Raw genomic sequence first — 23,593 nt, forward strand, 5'->3', positions numbered from 1 at the left:
ATGGTGATAAATGCATTAATGATATAACAGATTTTGATCTACCACCCATTTTAAATATGCACATAAATAATGTCAAACATCCAAATAATTAAACTAATTATTTTAATTGTTATTATTCTTATAGTAATTTAATAACATTAAGTATTTACTAGTATAATATTTATTTGTGTTATAATTTCTGCGTTTCGCACGTTCAAATTGAGCGCCATTAAAAAAATCAGCTGCTAATTGGAACGTCGCGTTGGCAGAGGTATCAGCGGGTTCACTTGGCAATTCATGACGAGAGACGTTGTAGAAGTCGTTCAATCTGATGATGAGCTAAAAGGCTCGAAATCCGGATCGTTGCAATACAACTTACTGTAAGTAGGAACTATCTTTTTAAAAAGGATTGAACACCACACTCACTCCATCATTTATCATTTCTATTAACTCCATGTGAGGGTGGCGGCTTTTCAAAAAATGTCTTAGAAGTTGGCATTAGGAAGAAAGAAAAAACTGCTAATGTTAAAAAAATATTACAATTTATACCAAAACCTTCAGTATACAAAAGCTTTCCAACACAAGCGTTTATACCAATTCTAATCAATTAAACTTTTCAAATTTTTCCTTTAATACGTGTTATGCTACAATCGTAGCTGGACCTGAGCCATTTTTTGCGATCCTTTGACTATAATTGTTTTGGAAAGTAAAGATTGATAAGTTTTCAGTAGGATTTAAAGTCTACCCACTGTGGCCAATAAAACGGTTAAAAGTTTATGTTTGAAAAAAACGTCAATTAGATGTTAATTTATTTAGGATATACTGCAAAAAGCAACCGGTTGTTACGATCAAGTCGAGTTATTTTAATTTATAAAATAACTGCAATAATAACAATTCAGAGATAATACAAACTGCAACCAATGGACAACTCTCTGTCTCAGAAAGTGCTTTACGATGTTAAAATCTAACACAACTTAAACCCAAAATTAAGGATGTTTTAGCAATTCCTAATAGAAAAGATGGTCAATAGCTAAAAAAATTATTTAGGGCACGTTTTGTTTACGATGTTTTCGATGAACAACAAAACACTTCAAACAATAACCCCCTCCTAAATCAAACAAAAATAAGGAAATTAGCCGAGGTAGACATCTTTATTGAGGAAAAGTAAACATTGTCATGCAAGCCTTCTTCACGTTCAACTACCCGTTGAGATTGCGGACGTGGAACCAAAGCATTTTACAATATTTTTTCTTAATTAAAACGCCATGGGCTGCGCCGGAATTCGAACCCAGAACCATTAGATGGCTAATACGAGTTGCAAATGCATATATTACACCATCTTAAATGGCAAATTATAGAAATATTCTATACATTTGTGTATACATTATAAAACATTAATTTTCATATCAAAGATGACTTTAAAGAGAGATTGTAAAGTCTCGTACATACAAACATGTGAAATTAATGACTATAAATTATGATCGTTCCAATTTGTTATAAATTGATCAAAAATAAATAGGGATATTTGTAATTTATTCTTATTCTATTAATTTTATTTAAATCAGCAGATATATTCTTGTTAATTGGCAAAATAGAAAATACAAATAAAAAACAAAAACAAATGTTAATCATCATGTTTAATAACAGATTTACTTAAGAATAGAAAACATGAAGATTGCTCATTTTGTAAACAAATCTATTTTCTCGTTTTTTCTCCATTTTAATCCAGTTGTATTCTCTTTAACCGTGGAAAACAAGGACAGAAATATGGTCATTGCTGCAAGACGGGACCCCCTTCCATAGTGCCCGCTAGATCCTGAATGAAGTACAAGATGTTTCGGCAAGGCCTTTGTTCGTAATCGTTTGTGGGAAGTTGGCCTAACATCATACGTTGAGGAACACCGAACAACAGGTTGAGAGGACCTGCAGAAACACCCCGCCCCCAGCAACTCAGGAGAATATGGTGCAGCGAGCGCCTAGAAATGGACACCAATTGGACTGCTGTTATGTTTACTGATAAGTCGCGTTTCTGTCTGTATAGAAATAGCAGGCGCCAAAGTGTCAACTGAAAACAGAGAATGTCCCAATTCGTTCTCCCTTCAGTACAGTTTGGTGATCTGGGGTGGGATTTACAGTGGACCACGAACTGGACTCCATTTTGTTGAAGGAAACCGCACTCCAAGAAATTATCGAGCAATACATTCCTCAAACCAGAAATCTCATTGGCAGAGATTTTCGATTTCTGTAAAACAACGCCGGACCTCATAGAGGCAGGTTGTTCATCAATGTTTACAAAACCTGGGAATGTCCCATCTACCCTTCCCCCAGTGTCACCAGACCTCAATCCCATTGACTTATGGGTGTTACAGAGAAGGCTTTTCGACAAGCATCCGCAGCCAGTTGACCTGCAACAAATAAGGCGTTGCGCCATCTATGGATTGAAATTCCTTATGAAATTAGTGACAACCTTATTGAAAATACACCTAGCAGGTGTACAGAGTTTTAGCTAACATAGTACATTATACACGATATTAATTGTTTAAAAAATGTTTTAATGACTTCTACGAAGATTGGAACCCTACATAGATTATCTGCAGGTCGAACAACAAACATATGTTTAAAAAAACTTTTGCGCCCAATAAACAACATTATGGAATTAAACCCTTTTATTTTGTTATTTTGTCAAAATCCATTAATTAAATTTTCATTTAGTAAAACATAATAATCTCTAACTAATTGTGATACAATTTTTAATTAAAATAAAATAAAAAGGGACGTCGGCGGCCGCAACGGTTCAGGCGTTGACACGGCGCTCATCACTATAAGGTAAAGGTCCCGGGTTCGAATCCAGCGGCCCTGAATTCGAACCACACATGCTTACAAATGGACTTTTTTTTTCAAAAACACCGGCACTCCGAGGGCTGATGTAACCTCTGCTTGTGCAAACACTCGTTAAAAAAAATAAAAAAGAAAAGAAAAGAAGAATGTTATTGAAAGTAAATATTACTTAATTGGCAACATCCCTATTCATTTTTCAGCAGTTTATTTTACCTTTTAAACTAGACAATTCAGTATTTTCATTAATCAATTTCAATTATTTCATATATCACAAATGACCAGACCTTTGGTAGAATGAGTTAATTAGATTCGTTTATTTTAGTCTATCCAAATTGATAAATTATGCCCCGAATAGATTAAAACGTTTTAATAATTTGCTAGTCACTATTGAACAATGCATATTGTTATAACAAAATATTAATTTAATCTCAATTTCCTTCATATCTAAAAAGTAAATAAAATAATACAACTCTGTTTCGACAATGTCACACCTCCAAGGACTTCGACATACAGGATAAACACGAGCTTGTAATATTTATTGAAGATATCCCACACACTCTCAATGACAGAGGGTATCCCAGTGTTCGTGTTGCTTTACTGCAGTTCTAACGGCCCGTGGCGCTTCCCTTTGTTTTCTCATGCGGATAAAAACATTGCTATTTATTGTATTTCCCTCACTATTTCGCCCTGGGGTCCTCTTTATCTGAATAAAATTCACCATCGGTGTGCGTGGAAGGGAATTGTGAAAAAATGTTCATATGGTGGACATGTCCTATTGATCTGTAGAAATTCTTAAAATAAATATTTTTATTTACAAAAACAATAGCTTCTGGGCTGGACTAACTAATATTTTTTGAACAATAATAAATATAGCAGGTAACCTTTGATAAAAATTAAAACAGGCAAAATTAATTATTTCAATATGTATTTATATCAATATTATTGATTAAAATTAGGATTATAGATTAGAAAACGTCAAGGATGAGGCCAATTGAAAAAAAGTCTCAGTTCTTTCGTCGAGCTTTCATATTACAGAATTCACTGATCAAAGTCAATCATGATCTATAAGATCTCAATTTTTAATTTTATTTAACCTAATGTATCAACATTGTAAGTAGATATTCAAGTTACCCTTTTAAATGATCAATTAAAATTAAATTGAAATAAGCCCTCATGAACTAAATTATATTGCTTAAGAACTGCATAGAGGAACTGAGTTTTTCCTAATTGACATCATCTTTGGTTCTTTTCTCATGTATAATCATAACTTGTACCATCATTGACTGACACTCATCAGTATGTAGTACTTTAAAACAATCCATTAACAGTGAAGATCCATTCTGTGTATGGTTATAAATAATTCGCTACGACAAAATACAATATCAATTTTACTTTTATCAAACGTAAAACCCTATAAGAATTTTTGTTTTTAAAAAAAGACGCGTGTAAAATCGTATCTCTGTACCGATAGAAAGACAGAAAAAACCTCCAGCTGAAAAGGGAACATCTAAAAACCATTAGCGTGTGTAGTCCGTCGTCATCAGCAACACCCTTGGGACATGATTGGCTTATCTTGGGACAACCGCTCAGATTTATGTTGAAATCATAAGCGATGTAATCAAAGTGACAGAAAAATCCTATAATCCTCTAGTCTTGGTGGATATTGCCAGCGTCCATTATAAACTACAGCCTCGCTCATATTCTTTTAATGAACCACAAAGGTATTTTTGAGATTTGACAAACCCGTGAGAAACAATTCTTCCTGACTATTATATACAGTGATTTGGTACGTTTAGAAATCTAACATAAGTATTTTTTCTAAAAAATGCACTTTTTCATGTTAACTTTCATTAGCACAAAAGGTAAATATTTCTTTGGGACATATTAAAACTTTAATTTTCTTATGGAATTTTAGTACTTTCATCATTTTCTTTTTCACTTTACAGATCTATTTAGATTTAACAAAACTAAACTATTTTAAAACGGATTAATCCAGTACAAAAAGAAATTAGGATTGTTAGTGGCTCTCAGTAAAACTTTTGAAGTTAAATTGCAACATTTATGGAAGGTATTGGTTGAGTTAAAAAAGGCAGCGTCACGAGCGGGATTCGAACCCACGACCTTCGACTAAATACGCCGCTACTCTACCACTTGAGCTATTGTGACTTTGATCCTCTCGAATTTTCCCTCCTTTTTTTGTCATTTTTCAAGGTGAGGTTGAAATGGGAAGTTAGTGACCGAGCGGATCGAAGTCACGATAGCTCAAGTGGTAGAGTAGTTGCGTATTTAGCCGAAGGTCGTGGGTTCGAATCCCGCTCGTGACGCTGACTTTTTTATCTCAACCAATACCTTCCATAAATATTAAATAATTGAAAAATGTTAATTGGCCAATCGGACCACGAACTGCAATGGATCTAAATTGCAAATTTAGCTTTAGACAATGCCAACAGATACCTGAGATACAAAGAAATAATAAGCCCTATTTTTGCCAGGCCTCAAAAGAATAATGCCCTATGGTAAAGAGTTATTTATGTATTATTTTTACAAGATTTTTTAATCAAAGCATACATAAAAAAGAAATGGAATATAATGTAAATGTAAAATTATAATATAAAAATATAAAGTGCAATACAATAAAAATTATAAATTAGCACAAATTAAATTAATCAATATTTTTGTGTAGGTGTAGACAATCTTTGAAAATAATTAAAATAAAAATATGAAAACATCAATAGATAAGTTTATCTTTTCAAAAATAGATTTTTTTCATTTGTGTTAATTAAAAAATTAAAAATTTTAAAACTGTTTCTTGGGGCGAATCTCCAGGCAGCATTATAATAAAAATTAGTGTATGTATACGTAATGAAATATTAATATTTAAATTATATCTTGTCTGATATGATTTATTTTCAGATTGAGAAAAATTATTCCTATATAAAAAAATTCGTATGTATGTATGTGTGTATATATATATGANATATATATAATAGCCTCTAAAAAGTTTAATTGAAATGTACGTGGACTTCTTATTTAGAATAATTTTTTTAAACGTTTTGGTGTAATTTGGAAGGGAGTTAAAGTAGTTATATTAGTAGAACCATATGCAAAAATTTCATTTGTCAAAAGAGATTGACATAAAATAAAATAAGCTACTCTGATGGTATGGTTAGCAAGCATATTTTTAGAATAGTTAATTTAAAGTAGCGTTTTCCGACTTTATTTGTGAATGAGTTTTAAATTTTAGATTATTGTCGGTCAAGATGCTTAGGGTTTTACAGGTTTTAACAAATTTTATAGAGTTCCAATCACATTTTTTGTCTATGTGTTTCATACATAATTTAGATTGTAATGTACTATATGATCCTGTTGGCTTGATGTATAACTTGTACGATTTTTAATGAAAATGTATTAACGATGTTTTATGAATAACGAACGAGTAATTTGAAGGAAACTAGTTTTTTAATAAGTTATAGTCCGTTTTAAGGTTATTAGATCAAATTTCAAGAGATGTATAATCAAATTAAGGAAGAATCATCTTTAAAACAAAAATGTGCAGAGTTTAGAAGAATTTTAAACAGAAAAGAAATAAAAACAAATTTACAACAGGAATAAATTCAGATGAAGGGAGAAGTCATCACAAATTCTAGAGAGGATTAAAATAAATGAGATTCCTGACAAAATGAGAGGAAAGCTCAATTTTGACAAACCCTTCCAGGTGGTCATAAATAACAGAGATCTTTAGAAAAAATGGCAACCCTTCAGGAAGGGGTCCTTATATGGTGAACTGATGGACCAAAGATGGAAAAGGGAATAGGTGTAGAAGTAAATGGGCGGAATTACACCCTAGTAAAACCCGTTGGACTGTTTCCAACTATCTTCCAAGCTGAAATACATGTAATTAACTTTGTGCACAAAACTCGATATAAAAAAAAGATGCGGGGATCGACATTCTTTCGGAAAGTCAGTCTGCTATAAAGGCATTAAATGCTTGTTTTTAGCTTTAATCTTGTCTGAAAATGTCTAAATTGCCCAATAGCGTTAAGAAAACATAAAAACCAATGTATAATAAAACTCTCTCACCCTCAAGACTGACACTACAACTAGAATTTTTGGACTGGAGGTAGTTCTAGGCTTATTGCTAAACTCCCCCGAGAAATATTGATATGAAATCGGCAGGGCTGATTTAGTTTGCCGAATGCATTTTGACATCTTCAGTCATTGGTCTGTGTGTTACTTTATCGATGAGTGATGTCGATAAATAGAAAGAGGATACAGGGGAGTAGGGTTTGGTCTCCAAGAAGTAGTATGTCATTGCTGAAATTACTTCTCCCGGGTCTTCTTGGCACCTTCATTGAGCGGTTGGTTCATTTGAAGATAATACGGTAGCAATTTCTTCCTTCTTGCATAACCTACTAATAGGGTCATCAGTGGATACACCAATGTAATGGTCGCATCGCATTCTAAGAAAATATGACCTGATGAAATATAGCTCTCTAGAGCATAGCAATGTTACCTTATAATGTATAGAAAGAAATTGATCAGGCTGACCAATTCGCTAATAAAAAAGGACCCCGAAAGTGCTCTTCTATCTTAGCAGGCATGATTTGAGGAAAATTACAGGCACTTATCTACCACATAAAAAAGATTGGCAGAGCAAAGTCAGATACATGCCGAGTCAAGATAACGAGAAGCATCGGCACATGTTAATGTAAAGCACTAGGACGTAGAAGGTACAGCCACTTTGGAACGATAATTCTCACACCAAGATTGCAAAGAGGCGCCGAAGAAAGTGCTTACTTTTGTGTGAAAAAGCGCTTTTAGTTTTTAATAATAGAGGTTCCACAATAGACCTATATTGGTCGCAGTGATCAGAAGGTTAGAATCCTTTCCTAACTTGACCCCTACGAAAAAATGGAAAAACCTATACCGTCTGTATTGTCCAGGTATTGATCCTTTTATTATAGAGAAAAAATAGTTAAATTTTACAATTAAAAGTTTTTTCTTTTTTTTCTTAATTAAATAGGGCAAATGAACATTCAAAAGTTAAGCGAGAGAGAAACAATTGGCAGAAATGTTGAATCTGAAAATTTATTTAAGCACAGAATTTTGACCCATGCTATAAATACACAGAAAAAGATAAGCTCATACTTTTATGCTTCTATTTTATGCTACCTTCAAACTGTACCTTCTTTTATTATCTTTCTGAGCCCGATTCTGATAAATTTCCCATCCTTCAAACCATAAAATATATCATGTCCCTATGTATAAAGGTCCACAATTCTTACAGAAGCAATGGGAAAATTCATTTGGGATTACCAACTTAAATAAACTATTGGCGGTTTTTCGTTTTGTAAATACTATAAATAATTGTATATAAAAAATTTCTTTTTACAATTATGCCCAGTGATTGGCTTAACACAGATGAATAATTTTGTTGCGGTATGACAACTTACGTCAATAAATTATTCCCTGTCATATTCAGCTAATTTGATTAAGCTAGCCTTCAAAATAATTTCAGCGTTAATGATTATTTTGATCATTGACCCACAAGATTTTCATTTGAACAATTAACCCGACTAATTCCTTACAGTGATCTGAACGAGATATGTCAGATCATCATGCAAGGGTGCTACTGCCTATGTGTCGCAACATAGATTGGAACATAAAGAAAACTTATCATGATGGGAAACATTTCGATCTCTATTTTAGAATGTCAAATTGAACACTGTATTCGATGGAACTGACCGTTTCTTACTCAGGAAGCACTTTATTGTAAAGGACTCCCCTCTGTCCTTCCAAATGCATTAAAGTAATCTTTTTTTGGATAATTCCGCCCATGAAAGTGCTTAATGGATTCATTTGGCTGTCCCCATGATGGATGAAAAAGTGTGTTGTTCAAAATCAGATTTCCATCCCCCGCCTCTGATCTTTCGAAATATTGATCGGAGTCTTGGCATTTCAAATGAAAATCTTACAAAGAATATGCTTCTTATTACACATGTTCTTAAATGTGTCGTTGCTAACACACATTAATTTGTATAAACGGATCATTTTACTTTCTTCGCCTATACCACACAAAAATCCGCCACTCGTAGGTGATATGAAGTAGATGATAAAGTGGAGTAAAGATTGAAGTTGAACCTCTTGATCCTTCCCGAACGTATTTCGAAAGGAAACTCTCCTCGTAGTTGAAAAAACCACCTGGAAAAACCACTCTGACACCCTTTTCACTAAATATCATATACGTTTCAACGTACTTTTGTCTACGTTTCATTTCTTTCAGTTCATTTTCTTAAAAAAACAGTATTCACTACAGAGCATATTTCATAATATATTCAATAATAGTAAAGTAATTTAAATCTGTAATAGAAAGATAAATAAATAAGATAAATAGTAGATATATAATAAGATAGATAAATAAATAGATCTGATACACTCATTTCCACTTAAACAAAAATTATTTTATTTTTTTCTAGATTATTCCAGAAAATCCTTGATTTTATATTTTACCCTTGATTTAATAAAAGGCATTTATACCAATTATGCTTTAAATGTTACCATTATTAGAAAATAGGTATAAGGTTATTAAATTTTAATTAATTAAGGTTTTTAGTTGAGATAAAAAAAGTTAATGGCACGAGCGGGATTCGAACGCACGATCTTCGGCTAGATACGCCGCTGCTCTACCACTTGAGCTATCGTGACCTCGATCCACTCGGACATCAACTTCCTATCTCAACCCCACCTTATGAGTTTTCCCTCCTTGAGATCGGTTGAGATAGGAAGTTGATGTCCGAGTGGATCAAGGTCACGATAGCTCAAGTGGTAGAGCAGCGGCGTATCTAGCCGAAGATCGTGCGTTCGAATCCCGCTCGTGCCATTAACTTTTTTTCATCTCAACTAAAAATCTTAATTAATTGTAATGTATTAATTGGTCAAGCGGACCACGAAATTAGTGAATTTAATTAAATTTTAAATTTTACAGATTGCATATTAAATATGAAACTAATCCTATTCAAACCAGTATAATGTTAATAAATATATAATGTATATTGTAAGTATTATACACTGAAACCTACATTTATAAAAAAGTTTTGTAAATCTATAGCTTTCTCAACAAGACGGTAAGTTGGAAAAGAAATTGCATTTCGTTTTTTCAATGCAAGACTCGTCCGCGATGCGTAGCCTCAATTATGAAACTTGTTCTCACGTCGGTCTAACTTTTGACATTTCACTTCTACTTGGAGCCAGGTTTTTCCGCAATATCATCGTAATTTCGAGACGTGAGGTGAAACGTTTAATATTTGTCCCCCTACGGAGATTCTGAACGTCGTGTTTACACTTCCCAAAAAGGAAGTCATTTTATTTCAATTAAAATTACAAAACGACCAAACAGGGATAATATAGAAAAAAAATACTTTGACAAAAATTTGTTTATTAATAACCGACTGAAAAGTATTTTTCATCTGTCATCAATACTTTTTTACATGTGTATTCTTCGAAGCAACAAGTAAATCATAATAATATTTACATATAAACAATCATAACAGTACCATGAAAGCATGCGCAGTGATGATAGCCGTTACTAAATCATGAGCGAAATGGACTCCGTCCTAGGAGATCGATGTCAAGTGATAAGCGGGGAACACACCCGATTCAACGCCATGCGACCCGACTCAAATCCAAAGGCCATTTTTCCATAAGGTTGTATTACCCCCGTGCACATCTGCCCGATGCTATGCTAAGCTACCGTACTCTACGCTCTGCGGCTCCCGGCTTTCGGAGGGAGTGACATAGGAAGGGGAGATATAATGTATTCGTCAATATCTGCTTCCATTGAAGCATTGCCGGGCTCAGAATGAGGAGTGAAGGTTTCTTGGAGATGTCGAGAAAATGTATCGGCTTTTTCTTGGTCAGATTTGGCCCATGATCCATCGTCTCGACGGAGGGGAAAAGATGGGACGTGGTGTTTTAGGATTCTTCTCGTGGCTGTCCAGAGTGATTTATTAGAGTCGTAAGGTTGGATAGGTACGAGTCAAAAGCTTTGTTACGGTAGATTTTTAATTCTTTTTTGGCTAAGCGGGATAATTGATTAAAGGATTGATGGTCGGAAGGATCTTGATCTCTGCCACGCGGCTCGGGCTTGGCGTTTTAGGTACAGGAGGTTCGCAATGTATGATGGGAGGGGTTTGGATAGTATGGGGGTTCTGGGAGGACTGGAGAGGTGTGACATCCTGACCGCCTGCTGAATGGCAGTGGTGAAGAGATTCACAGCCTCGTCCAGCTCTTCTGGGGTTCATAAAATTTAACTAACAATTGATTTCATGGTTTTGCTCGTAAAATTACACCATTTTCGTCGTGTAGCGCCAAAACAGGACCCTCATAGTGATGAATACAAATCAATTTTGTAGTTTATTTCAAATTAACTGCATGTACTTTTGTCATTATATTAATTACAACATTCCTATTTTAATGTTAACCAAATTAAACGAGATCAAAAATGCATAAGTTTTTATAAACAATAAAAGTTTAACAAATGATTTATTACATGGTTGTGCGCTTAAAATTAAACTAAAAATTTATTACAAGATTTTGCTCAAAATAGTAAATTAAGAACAAAAGAGGCGTTGCGAGCGTGATACACGCTGTATGACTGTACGCGGCATGTGCTTGCGTCGGGCAGATGTGCATACCATACAAAAACGTGGCAAGGCGTCGGGTCGCATCGGGTAGCGTGGCATGGCGTAACATCGGGTAAGTGTGTCCCCGGCTTTAAGGTTGTCGCGGGGCCACCGACACTTCAGTCTTCTGTTGGGATTATTACGCAATGAGGTGGATGACAGGATTTTGACGGAAGGGTTCGGATGCTAGGGTAGTTTGGAATGGAACGTTTTGTAGCGGTTTTGGGCTAGCTCGGTAACAAGAGGAACATTTAGGTCGATATGGATCGTGTGATTGGTACATAGAAAGGGGCGTTGACTATTGTTCTGAGGATTTTGGATTGAAGGGATTCGATTCCATTGAGGTTGACGCTTAGAAGTCCCGTAAAGTTCAAGTCCGTATGTCCAAATGGGGGCCTGGAGGGCAAGGTAAAGTTTTCTTTTGTTTGTTAGTGAGAGTTTTGTTCGTCTGTCAAGTGGTCGTTTAAGCATGAAAAATCGTATGTTACATTCTGTGCGCCTAAATCGTGTATGGGTGTTCAACGTCAGTCGTTTGTCCGAGGTATCGTACATGATACGCAATTGGGATGGGAACGTTGTTGAGTTATACTGGTGGGAGCGTTTTCTTGTTTATTAGCGTATTATATTTATTGATTTGGTTTCGTTGATCTTGATTCCCCACTGACGGACCAGCATTCTAGGATGTGTAGGTGATTTTGGAGATTACGGAAAGCTGTGACAGGATCTTGATCAGAAGAATGGATTGCGGTATCATCGGTAACGGTGAAGGTAGTAGTGTTAGGTTGCGTAGGTAGATCAGAGGTTTTTTTGGTTTTTTTGCCTTATGGTCTAGCATATTGGCCAAATCTTTAAACTTCAAGTTTGAAATGTTTACTTTTGTTGTATTATATTACTATATTATTTTGGGATAGAAACTTAGGGAGAGATGTAAAAATTGAATAAAGGAAAGCAGCGAGCACGCTGCCCTATGGGACACCTGCTAGAATAGGATGGTTCGGAGACAATGAATTTCTGTGGGATACTTGGAAGTAACGACGTTAAGGTAGGATTTTAGGATAATGTAATAGGTTGCTGGTAGGATGTTCTTGAGCTTCCACAACAGCCTAGTGTGCTATACTCGGTCAAAGGTCTGGTGTATATCTAAGAACACACCTGGGCAATACTGTTTTAGTTCAAGGGATGTGGAACGTGTAAGGGTTAACATATTTGGACGATTTAATTTGAAATGACCCTCTGCAAAAACCTGATTACTTCCATTGCCATTTTTTAAATGCGATAAGACATATATTCTTCTGTCTTCCTTTTTGATTGTATCTGAGACCTAAATCTGCACACGATTTTTATAAGGTTTTTAAGCTGAGGAGAGCAGTTGGTGAGGAGTCTAAATGTACACAATTACACACAACTAAAATAGCTGAGAAAATAGTTAAATATTAATCCCCTAAATGCAATAAAAACAAGAATTTCAGTAATGACAAAAAGAACCCATAAATGTTTTAAGATAGCATTACCTTTGTTGTATAAACATTGCATTATTAAACATTATTGGCTTAAATTAAAAAATAACGTTCTAGTGAGTCTAGTTTCTAGTGAGTTCTAGTTCTAGACTCTGCGTAAAGGTATGGTGGTGGTTTGCTTAATAAAAAATAAACTTCTTTATTTTTCTGTACGGTTTCACCAGTTTTTATTTCCAGATAGCTTTCGATTTTTGATAGCTTGATAGAGTAATGTTAAATCCTCCCACATGACTGAAGAATGAGGAGGGTCCGTGTGCTGGCCGGAAAACGCTCAAGAAATAAAAAATGGTGGAAAAGTTCAAAAATATAGAGTAAAAAAAGAAATCTGAAGCTCATTTGTTGTAAAATAGTTCTAGCTAACATTCCAGACTTTAAATTTTATTTTATGGAAATTTCAACGTGTTTTTTTACATCAGATTGATTTGATTTTCTTGAATTGATAACTAGGAAAAATTGTATATAATAAGTAATAATTACTTACAATTTTATATAGATGTCTACTTTCACCATGTAAAATCTAGTATGTTGGCCATGTGCTTCATAACCTTAAACCCAAAACGCTTTTACAATAGTTTTTCATGTTAATCGTTTTCTGCACTCTTGGGAAAGTATGTATAGTATTTTATTTTGTTAACTGTTAATTGTATATTATTTATTTTAATTTTTAATAAATAGGCCCCGATGATGGCATTATAAGTTGCTGAAAGCTTGGTGAACCCAAAAATTAGTCTTCTTCTTTCTTCACCTGTCTAATGACCTCTACGAAGATTGAAACTGTACATAAACAATATTTTATTTGCAAGCTATACATATTATTGTAGATTACAAATGTGTTCACAATATGTTTTTCTCACTAGGCCACAGCACTAAAACCGAGGCCAGTGCTGCACCCGAAGGTCATATGCCAATGTTGGTACACAGTAAGGGGGTTAAGGGGCAAAGAGTCAAGAGGCTACCTCGATTAAGGCAATGTGGCGGGTAATCAAAATTGGAATGGGTAGACAGGGCTTGAAGAGTTAGCGTTAATATGGATAGAGAATATTGAAGTCTGGAATCAGTTCGATACAAAAAGAATGCTTTCGTTGTAGGTAATAAGATTAGTGACGCAATAAGGAGATCCCTTTGTCTGAGGACTTTTGATTGGAAGGGTTGTATGCGGGAGACCTTGGGTGACTTGGCAGAGCATCACAGCTCTACTCCGTATGTCCAAAGAAGTCCAGGAAAGTCTTCTATAAGGTTAGCTGAGTTTTGACGAGCAAAACAGGTATCGGCCCTAAAATTCTTCGTAGTTGTTCAAATGTCTTATTAAGTTGTCTCTTCAGGATTCCCTGTTATTCTGCCATTTAGGTTTAGCCGTTATTTTAACTTCAATGAAAATCTTTATTTCTTTGTAGTTCGTTTTCCGTGAGCACATTTATCTTTACCTAGCCTTCTCCTCCACTTTTTGCACCAGTCTTCGATAAGCTCAAGCTTTTCTTGGATGACAGAGGCCGCTTGAATAGGATTCCAGTTCGAAATCGATATCGTCCGCGCAGGTGATAATGCGAATGTTAGAATGTGAAGGAAAGTCAGCAGTATATATATAAGTGGGAAGTTTATGGGCCAACGAACAGCTGAGGTCATCGCCGGCCCTCTACGTGTTTTCCATCTTTTTCTTTTCTTTCGCGCATATTTTGTTTTAAACTGCAGCCATTTGAGCATCTCGATCTGGTTACTGACTCTCTGATTTCAGATATATACTACGTTGATATTCTAGAATGCTGGTCTCTCGTTTGTACCTGAGGTTGTCAAATACAGAATAAAAACAAAACATACAATACATATATATACATCACCACAAACATAGATGACTGGTCACATTCATTCCCCCAGATATTCGATATTCCTCGGGGCGGGGTTGTAAGCAACCCCTTCCTTTCACGCTAATAAATTACATTCATTCCGATAAATTAACACAAACACAACACTCGATAGAAACATAGAGGTCTGGTCACTTTCACTCCCCCAGAGTACTCGATATTCCTCGGGGCGGGGTTAAATCACCCCTTCCTTTCATGCTAATAAATTAACATAAAGTCAAACACAGACACAACACAAACACATAAAACTATATACATTTAAAAATCCCTATAGCCCTGAGGTACCGGAACAGCGATCTGTGCCCGCTGCCGTGCCTCAAGACTACGCACAGGTCCGATGATATGCCAAAATATTGTCTATATACATCAAGCCTTCTGCACTTGAAGAGGTGCTCGACCGCTATTCTATCCTTGCATAATGGGCACCTACGCGGTCGCTTTCCGGCCAGAAGGTGCCGGTGCGTTATTCTCGTATGACCTATGCGTAGTCTTGTCAGTATGGCCTTTTCCCTTTTCGAACCGTTCTCCGTGGACCAGGGACCGACTTCTTTTTTAACCTGCCACAGTTTGGCAGGGTTAATTTGATTTCTTCGAGCCCAGCGGGTTTCCCATTCTTTTTTTACAGAGTTTGAAATTAGTAGTTTTAGGTCCGCTGGGCGTATAGGTTGGGAAGCGTCGTGAGGTCCTCTGGCTGCTTCTTTGGCCGCCATGTCTGCTTCTTCGTTCCCGGCTATCCCTATGTGGCCGGGAACCCATGCCAACACGACCTTCTTCCCAACTGCATCGATCCCTTTTAACTGTTCTTTTATATTATTTATTAAGGGGTCCACGGAGGCTCTTCTCCTGAGCTTCTGGACCGCACTGAGTGAATCGGTACATAACAAAAAAGAGTTGTCGTTTTTATTTTTTATCATGCTCAGTGCGAGGGATATGGCGTTTAGTTCCGCCGTGTACACACTTGCGGCAGGAGGGAGCGGTAATTGTTTAAATTCTCCCTCCGTGTACACGGCACACCCCACGCCCTCTGCCGTTTTGGACCCGTCGATAAAGACGGGTGTCGCATGTCTATATTCATCTTTTAGGGCTTCAAACATTAGCAGTAAGAATGCTTTTCAGGATGAGACTAAAAATGTTCTCTTGTTTGTGGGAAGCCGGCTTGTATCGGTCTGATATTTGATTATTCATTGCCTTATCTCACTCTAAAGCAGCGGTTGTTTGCACACGATTCCTAAGGTAGTAACGTGTAGGTAGAAAGCGTTTAAGTATAAAAGATAATAGAGTACCAGAGCCTATCAAAAGGTTGAGCTATATCCAGAAACTCACCAAAAACAATGTTCTTTGTTTTTTGGACTGGAAGAATAGGTGTCAACGACTCCCAAGCTTTGCTTGGTGAGAAGGCATGATTCGAGGAGTTTGGACATAACAGGAAGAAGGCTGATATGTATGAATGAAATGTAAGCTATGGGAATGAGAATTACTACGGAATTTTTCATAAGAGAAGAAAGGTAATGGTGCATAGGATGTCATTATATATTGCGGTTAAAAGTATAGCCTTCTGATGAAGGCTTCGAAGTATAGTGCAGAATTTTAGAATACGATTTTCAGGGTTCTATTATTCTTTTGCAATCGATAGTACAATTCACAATAATTAAAGCTAGTTAAATAGTTTTTGATAAAAAATGGACAATTGTCGTTTTGCACCGACCCTTACATGGGGGGAGGACATTCATATAATTATGTAAATGTGGCATCTTTTTAATTTTTATTTATTATTAATTACTGCGTTATTTATTAAAGCGGGTATGAAAAAAATAATATTTTTTGTACCTTAAATTATTAACACTTTTTATCCTTTTAAAACAGTGTTAAATCATTTCCTTGAATTTAAAACGTTTTCTTGATAGAAATAGTTAAATGGCAAATACATTTAAGTTGAATCAGCTTTATTGAATAGCACTACTTTTTATAAGAAACCACTAATACATAGCAAACAAAATAAACCACAAGATCAGATAATATAGAAAACTTTGACATTCAGTCATAATTATTTTTGTAAAAAGTAATAAAATAGATACACACACACTTTGAAAATAATTTAACATATTTTAAAGTTAATTCAACGACTTATAATAAAGAAGCGTTTATTATGCTTTCTAATGTGTTTTTACAAAAATGTTTCATTGTAATTGTAGGCATTTTTTTATTATTGATGATTTATACATAAACTTAAGTTCTAATTAAATCAGAATTTAAGTTTATGTATAAACTTATGCAATTCCTTTATGTTTCTAAGGGAAATTTTAGCGATAATAAAATAATTTTACGGGACAACGGAAGAAATAGAACTAACAAAGTTTAACTAAGAATTTCCTTCCAAAAAAATTACAGCCACATAAAGAGTACCCTTTAAAATTATGAATAAACCACTGTAAAATATAAGACAATAAGTATTTTTTATGTCCGTACTCCTTTACATAGCAGGTTATAATTTATGAACATCGCAAACAGGAATGCGAACCGAGTCAAGAAAATGAATGTTCATTGTTCTAGATGTGTTCCTGTCAGTGTATTATGGCAGTTGTTAGTCGGTCTCGCTTGTCTTGCTACGTCTTGAGCCAGTATAAAACAGAATGCTACTTTTATGTCGTTCGGTTTACATGTTCGTTACGACACTGATTTGTAAAGACACTCTCAAAATAATGAATTATTTTTTTTAGTGTTAAAATATATTTGTGTTTATAAATGACCATTAATTAAAATTTTGCTTAAAAATTGCAATTTTTTAGATTTTCGCGCATGAGAACGATGTCCGTACATGGGGAAGGTTAATCAAACCAGCAATATTAATTATTACCCACTCAATATATATTACGTACGCCCGCCCGTATATCATGAAAAAATTGACGAACTTAACTAAACCTTAGTAAATTTAGAAATATATTTACTTGAAGTTTATTACTTATGTATCCAATTGTAATCATTACAAATAATTAAACGCAGTTTTATATATAAAACATATTTTTAAGCATATTATTCAAATAAATAAAATCCGAATGATTATTCAGAAATCGTGAGATGCGGTCTGATGTGATGTAGGTTTCAGAAAAACATTTTCTTTATCGTGCCAACGTTTCGGTCTTTATTGAGATCATCTTCAGGGCTCAGAGTTTTAGTTTTCTTCGTAATTGTGCCATTCTTGCGTGTCGTGTTGAGAGTGCCAGTCAGAATCAGAATGTGTGGTAAAAAAACATTAATTTACAAATTCAATAATTATTTCTATATTTACTATTTATTAACAATTTTTTACAAAATTATATAAAAAGTCCTTACGTATTTACTAATTATTCACGTTTAACTAAAAAAATGTACCAAACAAAATTCGAGAGAGAGCAAAAAGCCAAAAAGATGAACAAAGAAATCCATTTGATATACTGTCTTCGATTATACCTTAAAATGAAAGTATTTTTGTGAAGAAAAAAAATACCATAAAGAAAAGAACATTCCACGATAATTAAGATAAAAAGAATATATCTATTATGGGGAAAATTCTAATGTTTTCTTTTCAAAAAATCGTAAAAAATGTCAAAAAGGCAAATTAAAAAATGCGACAAAACATCCTTATAAGGTCGGGTAGCCAAGCTTTTAAACCATTACCATGTAAAAATCACATCAAAATTAATCAGTGAATACATCCAAAATCTCCAAAACCTGAATAAAAACAACCATATGATGATTATATTTTGGGTACTAGGACACAAGGGAATTTTGGTTGACCGAAAAGCTGACACTTCGGGGAGGGGATGACCTGCAAGACCATATATAGGCCCTGAACCTGTTCTTGGGGTAACAACAACAAAGACAGAATCCTCCAACATAGAATCTACCTTAAAAAGCAAAACTGGATATCCTCTAGAGGAGCTAGACACACAAGCTTAGGCCTAAACGATCCTCCCCATGACTGTCAAGCTCACTAGTTCAATTAGACAGGGCTAGCCTCAGCAGAGTGATAGGACTATTTACCGGTCCCTGGCATCTGAGAAAACATCTGCACAACAAGGTATTGAATGATGATCATATTGGTAGATTATGCAATGAGAAGGAAGGAACAGAAAACACAAAATCTTCTAATGCGAAACAACCACCCAATGAAGACAGGGATACAAAGAAAACCCAGGAAAAGGAATTGTAGCAAGGACTGTAAACGAATTAGTACTTCTTAGGAGAAGTATCGAGTCGATTGCATTGAACTAAGAAACTTGAAAAGAACAATAAACCAGAAGGCTTGTATAAATAAAATATATTTTGTGCAAAAAACTCAGCAGTGAGTGGAGAACAAAAAAACCACTTCCGTCTATCTGTCATCATCATCATCAACGTTGACAAAGCGTTACTAAATACCCGAGGAACCGACTCGATTCGATAACAAACCAACACTACAAAGAACGACGCCCGTAACGAACGTGATTATTTATTGTCCTGTTTGCCATGAAAAGGATAATATGATCTGACAACAGCATATAATGTCTACTGGAGGAATGTTTTACAAAAGAAATTATTGAATCGAAATTAATTTTGCAATCTTGCAGTTTGCAATTAATTAATGATAATTGTAAACAATAAATGTATTTTACCTTCAATTAATTAAGGTTTTTTAAATTGAGATAAAAAATCAGTGTCACGAGCGGGATTCGAACCCACGACCATCGGCTTGATACGCCGCTACTCTACTTTTTATTTCAACTTGAAAACCTTAATTAATTGAATGTTATTAATTGGTCAAGCGGAACACGAAAAATAATGAATGTATTTTTATCCTTTAGTTTAAAAAGTATTTGTTATGAGTTTAACTTGTAAGAGCTTTTAAAGGATACTCGGGTTTAAGCCTTGCAAACAACAGCTCGCATACAACTCTTGCATTGGTATTTATAATTAACATGCTGGATAAAGTAAAGTGTTTGACGTCGTAGCCAATTGAATAAAAGGCGTAAGCAGGTTTTACATGGATACAAGTTGAGCAATGTTTCGGATGTTTTGGGCATGCCAAATTTTCGTGGAAGGCACAATGGAGAAAGGGAAATGAGGTACAAAGTTAAACTTTTCATGTCTCGGGAGTTTGGTTTTTTTAATACATATAAAAAGTTACCAGTTTTACAATGTTATGATATTTATTTTTGAATTGTATTACGTTCTTCTTTTTAACGTTTTTGGCTGGATTTAAGCATAGTCATTTTTTATTTAACGAACGTTTTGCTTTAAAACAAAAATAACCATGATTTGTCTGAAATTTTCTCATTACTTATTCAATGATGGTGGTCAAAACTCGGCAATGTAAAAATATACGGTGAATAACAATCAAACAATAAAATGTATTCAGTTTTACTAATTGCAACATTTATAATTAAACAGGTTTTTATTTAATAATCAGCATAATATCGAAATAATTTAATTTTATGACTTATTTTACCAGAGGTATATACAAAATTATGATTATACAAAAGAACCTACTCTGTTGAAGAAAAGGGGAATATAAAATACCCACAGGAATCGAAAGTATACTTTTACTGAGTTTTATAACCTCTTGGTTTTTTCAGTAGCTCTCAAAATAGAACGATATAAAAAAGCTCATAGTGTTCGTTTCTCTGCGTTACTAAAAAACAAACAAACTCTAGGATATAATATTTTCTTGCTTTTATTTTCCAAGAAAACCTTATATTTCCAATTGATTCTAATTAATTCATGAATTTCAGGTATCGTGGATCCGCAAAAGAGACTTGCACATTCTCACAGCTGCCCTTCTCACGTACACAAACGACCAAAGATTCCAATCGCTACACTCGGACGGGTCAGATGAATGGACGCTCAAAATCGCATCGCCGCAGCTCAGGGATTCGGGCATTTACGAATGTCAAGTGAGCACCGAGCCCAAAATCTCTCAAGCCTTCAGGCTAAACGTTGTCGGTAAGGTTTAATTATAGAATTTCTCAAATCACTCGGGTTAGTTCGAATTATTGACGTTTCCAATAGATTGAAAGTCATTGAAGCTGTTAAACTTCACGACCAGCGACTAAATACATCTGGGTTATAAATCTCACAACGGCTTCAACCAGTAAAATTTTAGTTAAACAACTACTATTTTAACTATAAATCTTTAAAGCTACAATATCATTGTAAACGTTACATAACAACAGCCTAAAAGTGAATAATTTTATCTTCTATCATTCTGAGTTATTGTATATCCATTATATTGAGTGGTCTATTGACCAAATTACTTATTTCAATTAATTAATACTTTTATGTAAGGTTTTTTAGATGAGATAAAAAAGTCAGTGTCACGAGCGGGATTGGAACCCACGACCTTCGGCTAGATACGCCGCTGCTCTACCACTTGAGCTATAGTGACTTCGATCCACCCGGACACTAACTTTCCATCTCAACCCCACCTTTTGAATTTGCCCTCCTTTTTGCCATTTTTCAAATGTCGTGTAATCTATTTGATTCTCTATGTAAGGTTTTGGTCAAAATGAAAAAGCTAGTGCCACGAGCGGGATTCGAACCAACGACCTTTCGAATTTTCCTCCTTTTTGCCATTTTTCGAAAGGTTGGTTGAGATGGGGAATTGGTGTCCGAGTGGATCGAAGTTACGATAGCTCAAGTGGTAGAGCAGCGGTGTATTTGGTCGAAGGTCATGGGTTCGAATCCCGCTCGTGTCACTAGCTTTTTCATTTCAACCAAAATCTACATAACAGGACTAGGTGTTGTATATATTTTTTCAAGACATATTCTGAAAACGCTACATTCAAAGGAATTAGAGCAAATGTTGAACTTTCTTCACAATGATCACTGGAACTTTACTGTATGAAATCGTGTATTATATGTACATCTTTTCATCTTCTTGCCAGCAAAAATTGTCAAAATATTACTTTACAAATTCACCCCAAAAATAGCTAACAATTAAAGTGTTCGGACAAAATAATAACAGTATTTTTAATTTTTTATTATTATTACCTATCTTACACTTTTATTGTACCTATTATACCTTTATTCTAATTTAAGAAAGTTATAGGAAATGAATTTGTTACTTTATAAATAAATCATTAATGTTTACATGGACTTGTAAAAACCAGCATATTTTAACTAAGGTTTTTAATTTTGATTGGAATAAGCTCTTAGTTTTGGGGATAAGTTTTTAAGATGAATATTAATTTTTTTTACGAGGGTTCGCAACAGCAGAGGTCATTTTTTTCCTTTACTTTCCTTCAGCAATTTCTTCATCTTTGAAAAAAGTAATTAAAGAAGCAATTACACCATTAAAAAAGGAGTACTTTTCTGAAAGATGCTGGTCTCCAGGTTTGGAAATAGTAGTTTAAAATCACCATAGTAAATTTTTCAACATTGAAAAAAAATATTTTAATGTTCTGGCAACTAAAACTCTTATTTCACCAACGTTTACAAGTTTAGTATTGATCACATCATATTGCAAATTTAACTTAGTTTTCAATGGTATCAACGGAATTGTCCAAAATCTTTCAGTTTTGGAATTATCATTGTTTATTTGAAGCAAGGTCTTGAAATCTTAAAACATCAAAGAAATGTAATAAATCCAAAACTGTTGAGATTCGGACCATTGTTAGTTAGGAATTTTTATTTCCATTTTGAATGTAGAATGTATGGCAAAGTTTGTCACACGATTAGCCGAACACCCTGTATATGTATTGTCTTTATACATGATATTTTTTATTTCTTTATTTATTTCTTACGAGGGTTCGCAACAGCAGAGGTCGTATAAAACGGTGTTTTTGAAAAAAAAAAAAAAAAAACGTTTGTAAGTATGTCGGGTTCGAATGCAGGGCCGCTGGATTCGAACCCGGGACCTTTACCTTACAGTGATGAGCGCCGTGTCAACGCCTAAACCTTTGCGGCCACCGACGGCCCCCATGAATATTAATAAATACAGTAATATTTAAAACAATTAAACAGTTTTAAAATTATTATAATATTCAAAATTATATTTAAAATAAAACTAAAAGGTGTCTTTAAATTTAGTAAAATGTAAGACCTTAATTAGTCTATAACCGATATATGACAATATCAAAAAATATGCCCCCGGCTGCTCATGTCAAAAAACGTATGCTATAAAAATTCGTTTATTAAGTGCTTTTAAATACGTATAAAACGATTCCGTTTATTTTATTTTTAAAAAATTTGTTTGAGTATTTCACTGGAGGTGTCTTGTTTTTGTAACATTTTATGTATCAAAAAAGTTTTATTTAGTCAAGGTAAAAAATTGAATCGACTGATTTATAAAAAATAAATAATACAAATATACCCCCTATCACGAAGAACAAGGACACAAACCTATTATATAAGAATTTTCAACTCTTATTGCTTATTGGCCAGAACTCTTGAGCTGTGTCTAATATTTTTCAAACTGGCATCATCACAAAAAACCTCATTGAAATCGATGATGCCATATCCGCAGCCTCTCCATGCAAGTATGATTTTTTTTTACTTTTTGTAGCATAAACCGATGCATTTAGGGCATTCAGTAGGCGAATTTCTGATTTCAAATTTGTATTATCGATTTTGTATATTTTTGAGCATAAATTATCTAAGATTTCGTCATCCAATAGTAGATTGAGGTCATAAAAATCGTTGAAATTTTATTTTTAGATAAATAACAACAAATTGTAACAAAAGCCGTTTCAATTTTTAAAAACTT

General features: G+C 34.4%; 1 protein-coding gene across 3 annotated transcripts in view; it reads left to right on the forward strand.

Moving 5' to 3' along the window:
• LOC106663794 (hemicentin-2) overlaps nt 1–23,593 on the forward strand; it is a 653,163-nt gene that overhangs the window by 565,751 nt on the left and 63,819 nt on the right. For all 3 annotated transcript variants that reach the window (XM_024229781.1, XM_024229783.1, XM_024229784.1), the window contains one exon: nt 20,622–20,832. In XM_024229781.1, the coding sequence (XP_024085549.1) occupies nt 20,622–20,832 (211 nt within the window). The remainder of the gene's footprint in view (nt 1–20,621; nt 20,833–23,593) is intronic.

This window comes from Cimex lectularius, unplaced genomic scaffold, assembly GCF_000648675.2.
Source record: "Cimex lectularius strain Harlan isolate CLEC.00 unplaced genomic scaffold, Clec_2.1 scaffold41, whole genome shotgun sequence".
Classification (NCBI taxonomy): Eukaryota; Metazoa; Arthropoda; class Insecta; order Hemiptera; family Cimicidae; genus Cimex; species Cimex lectularius.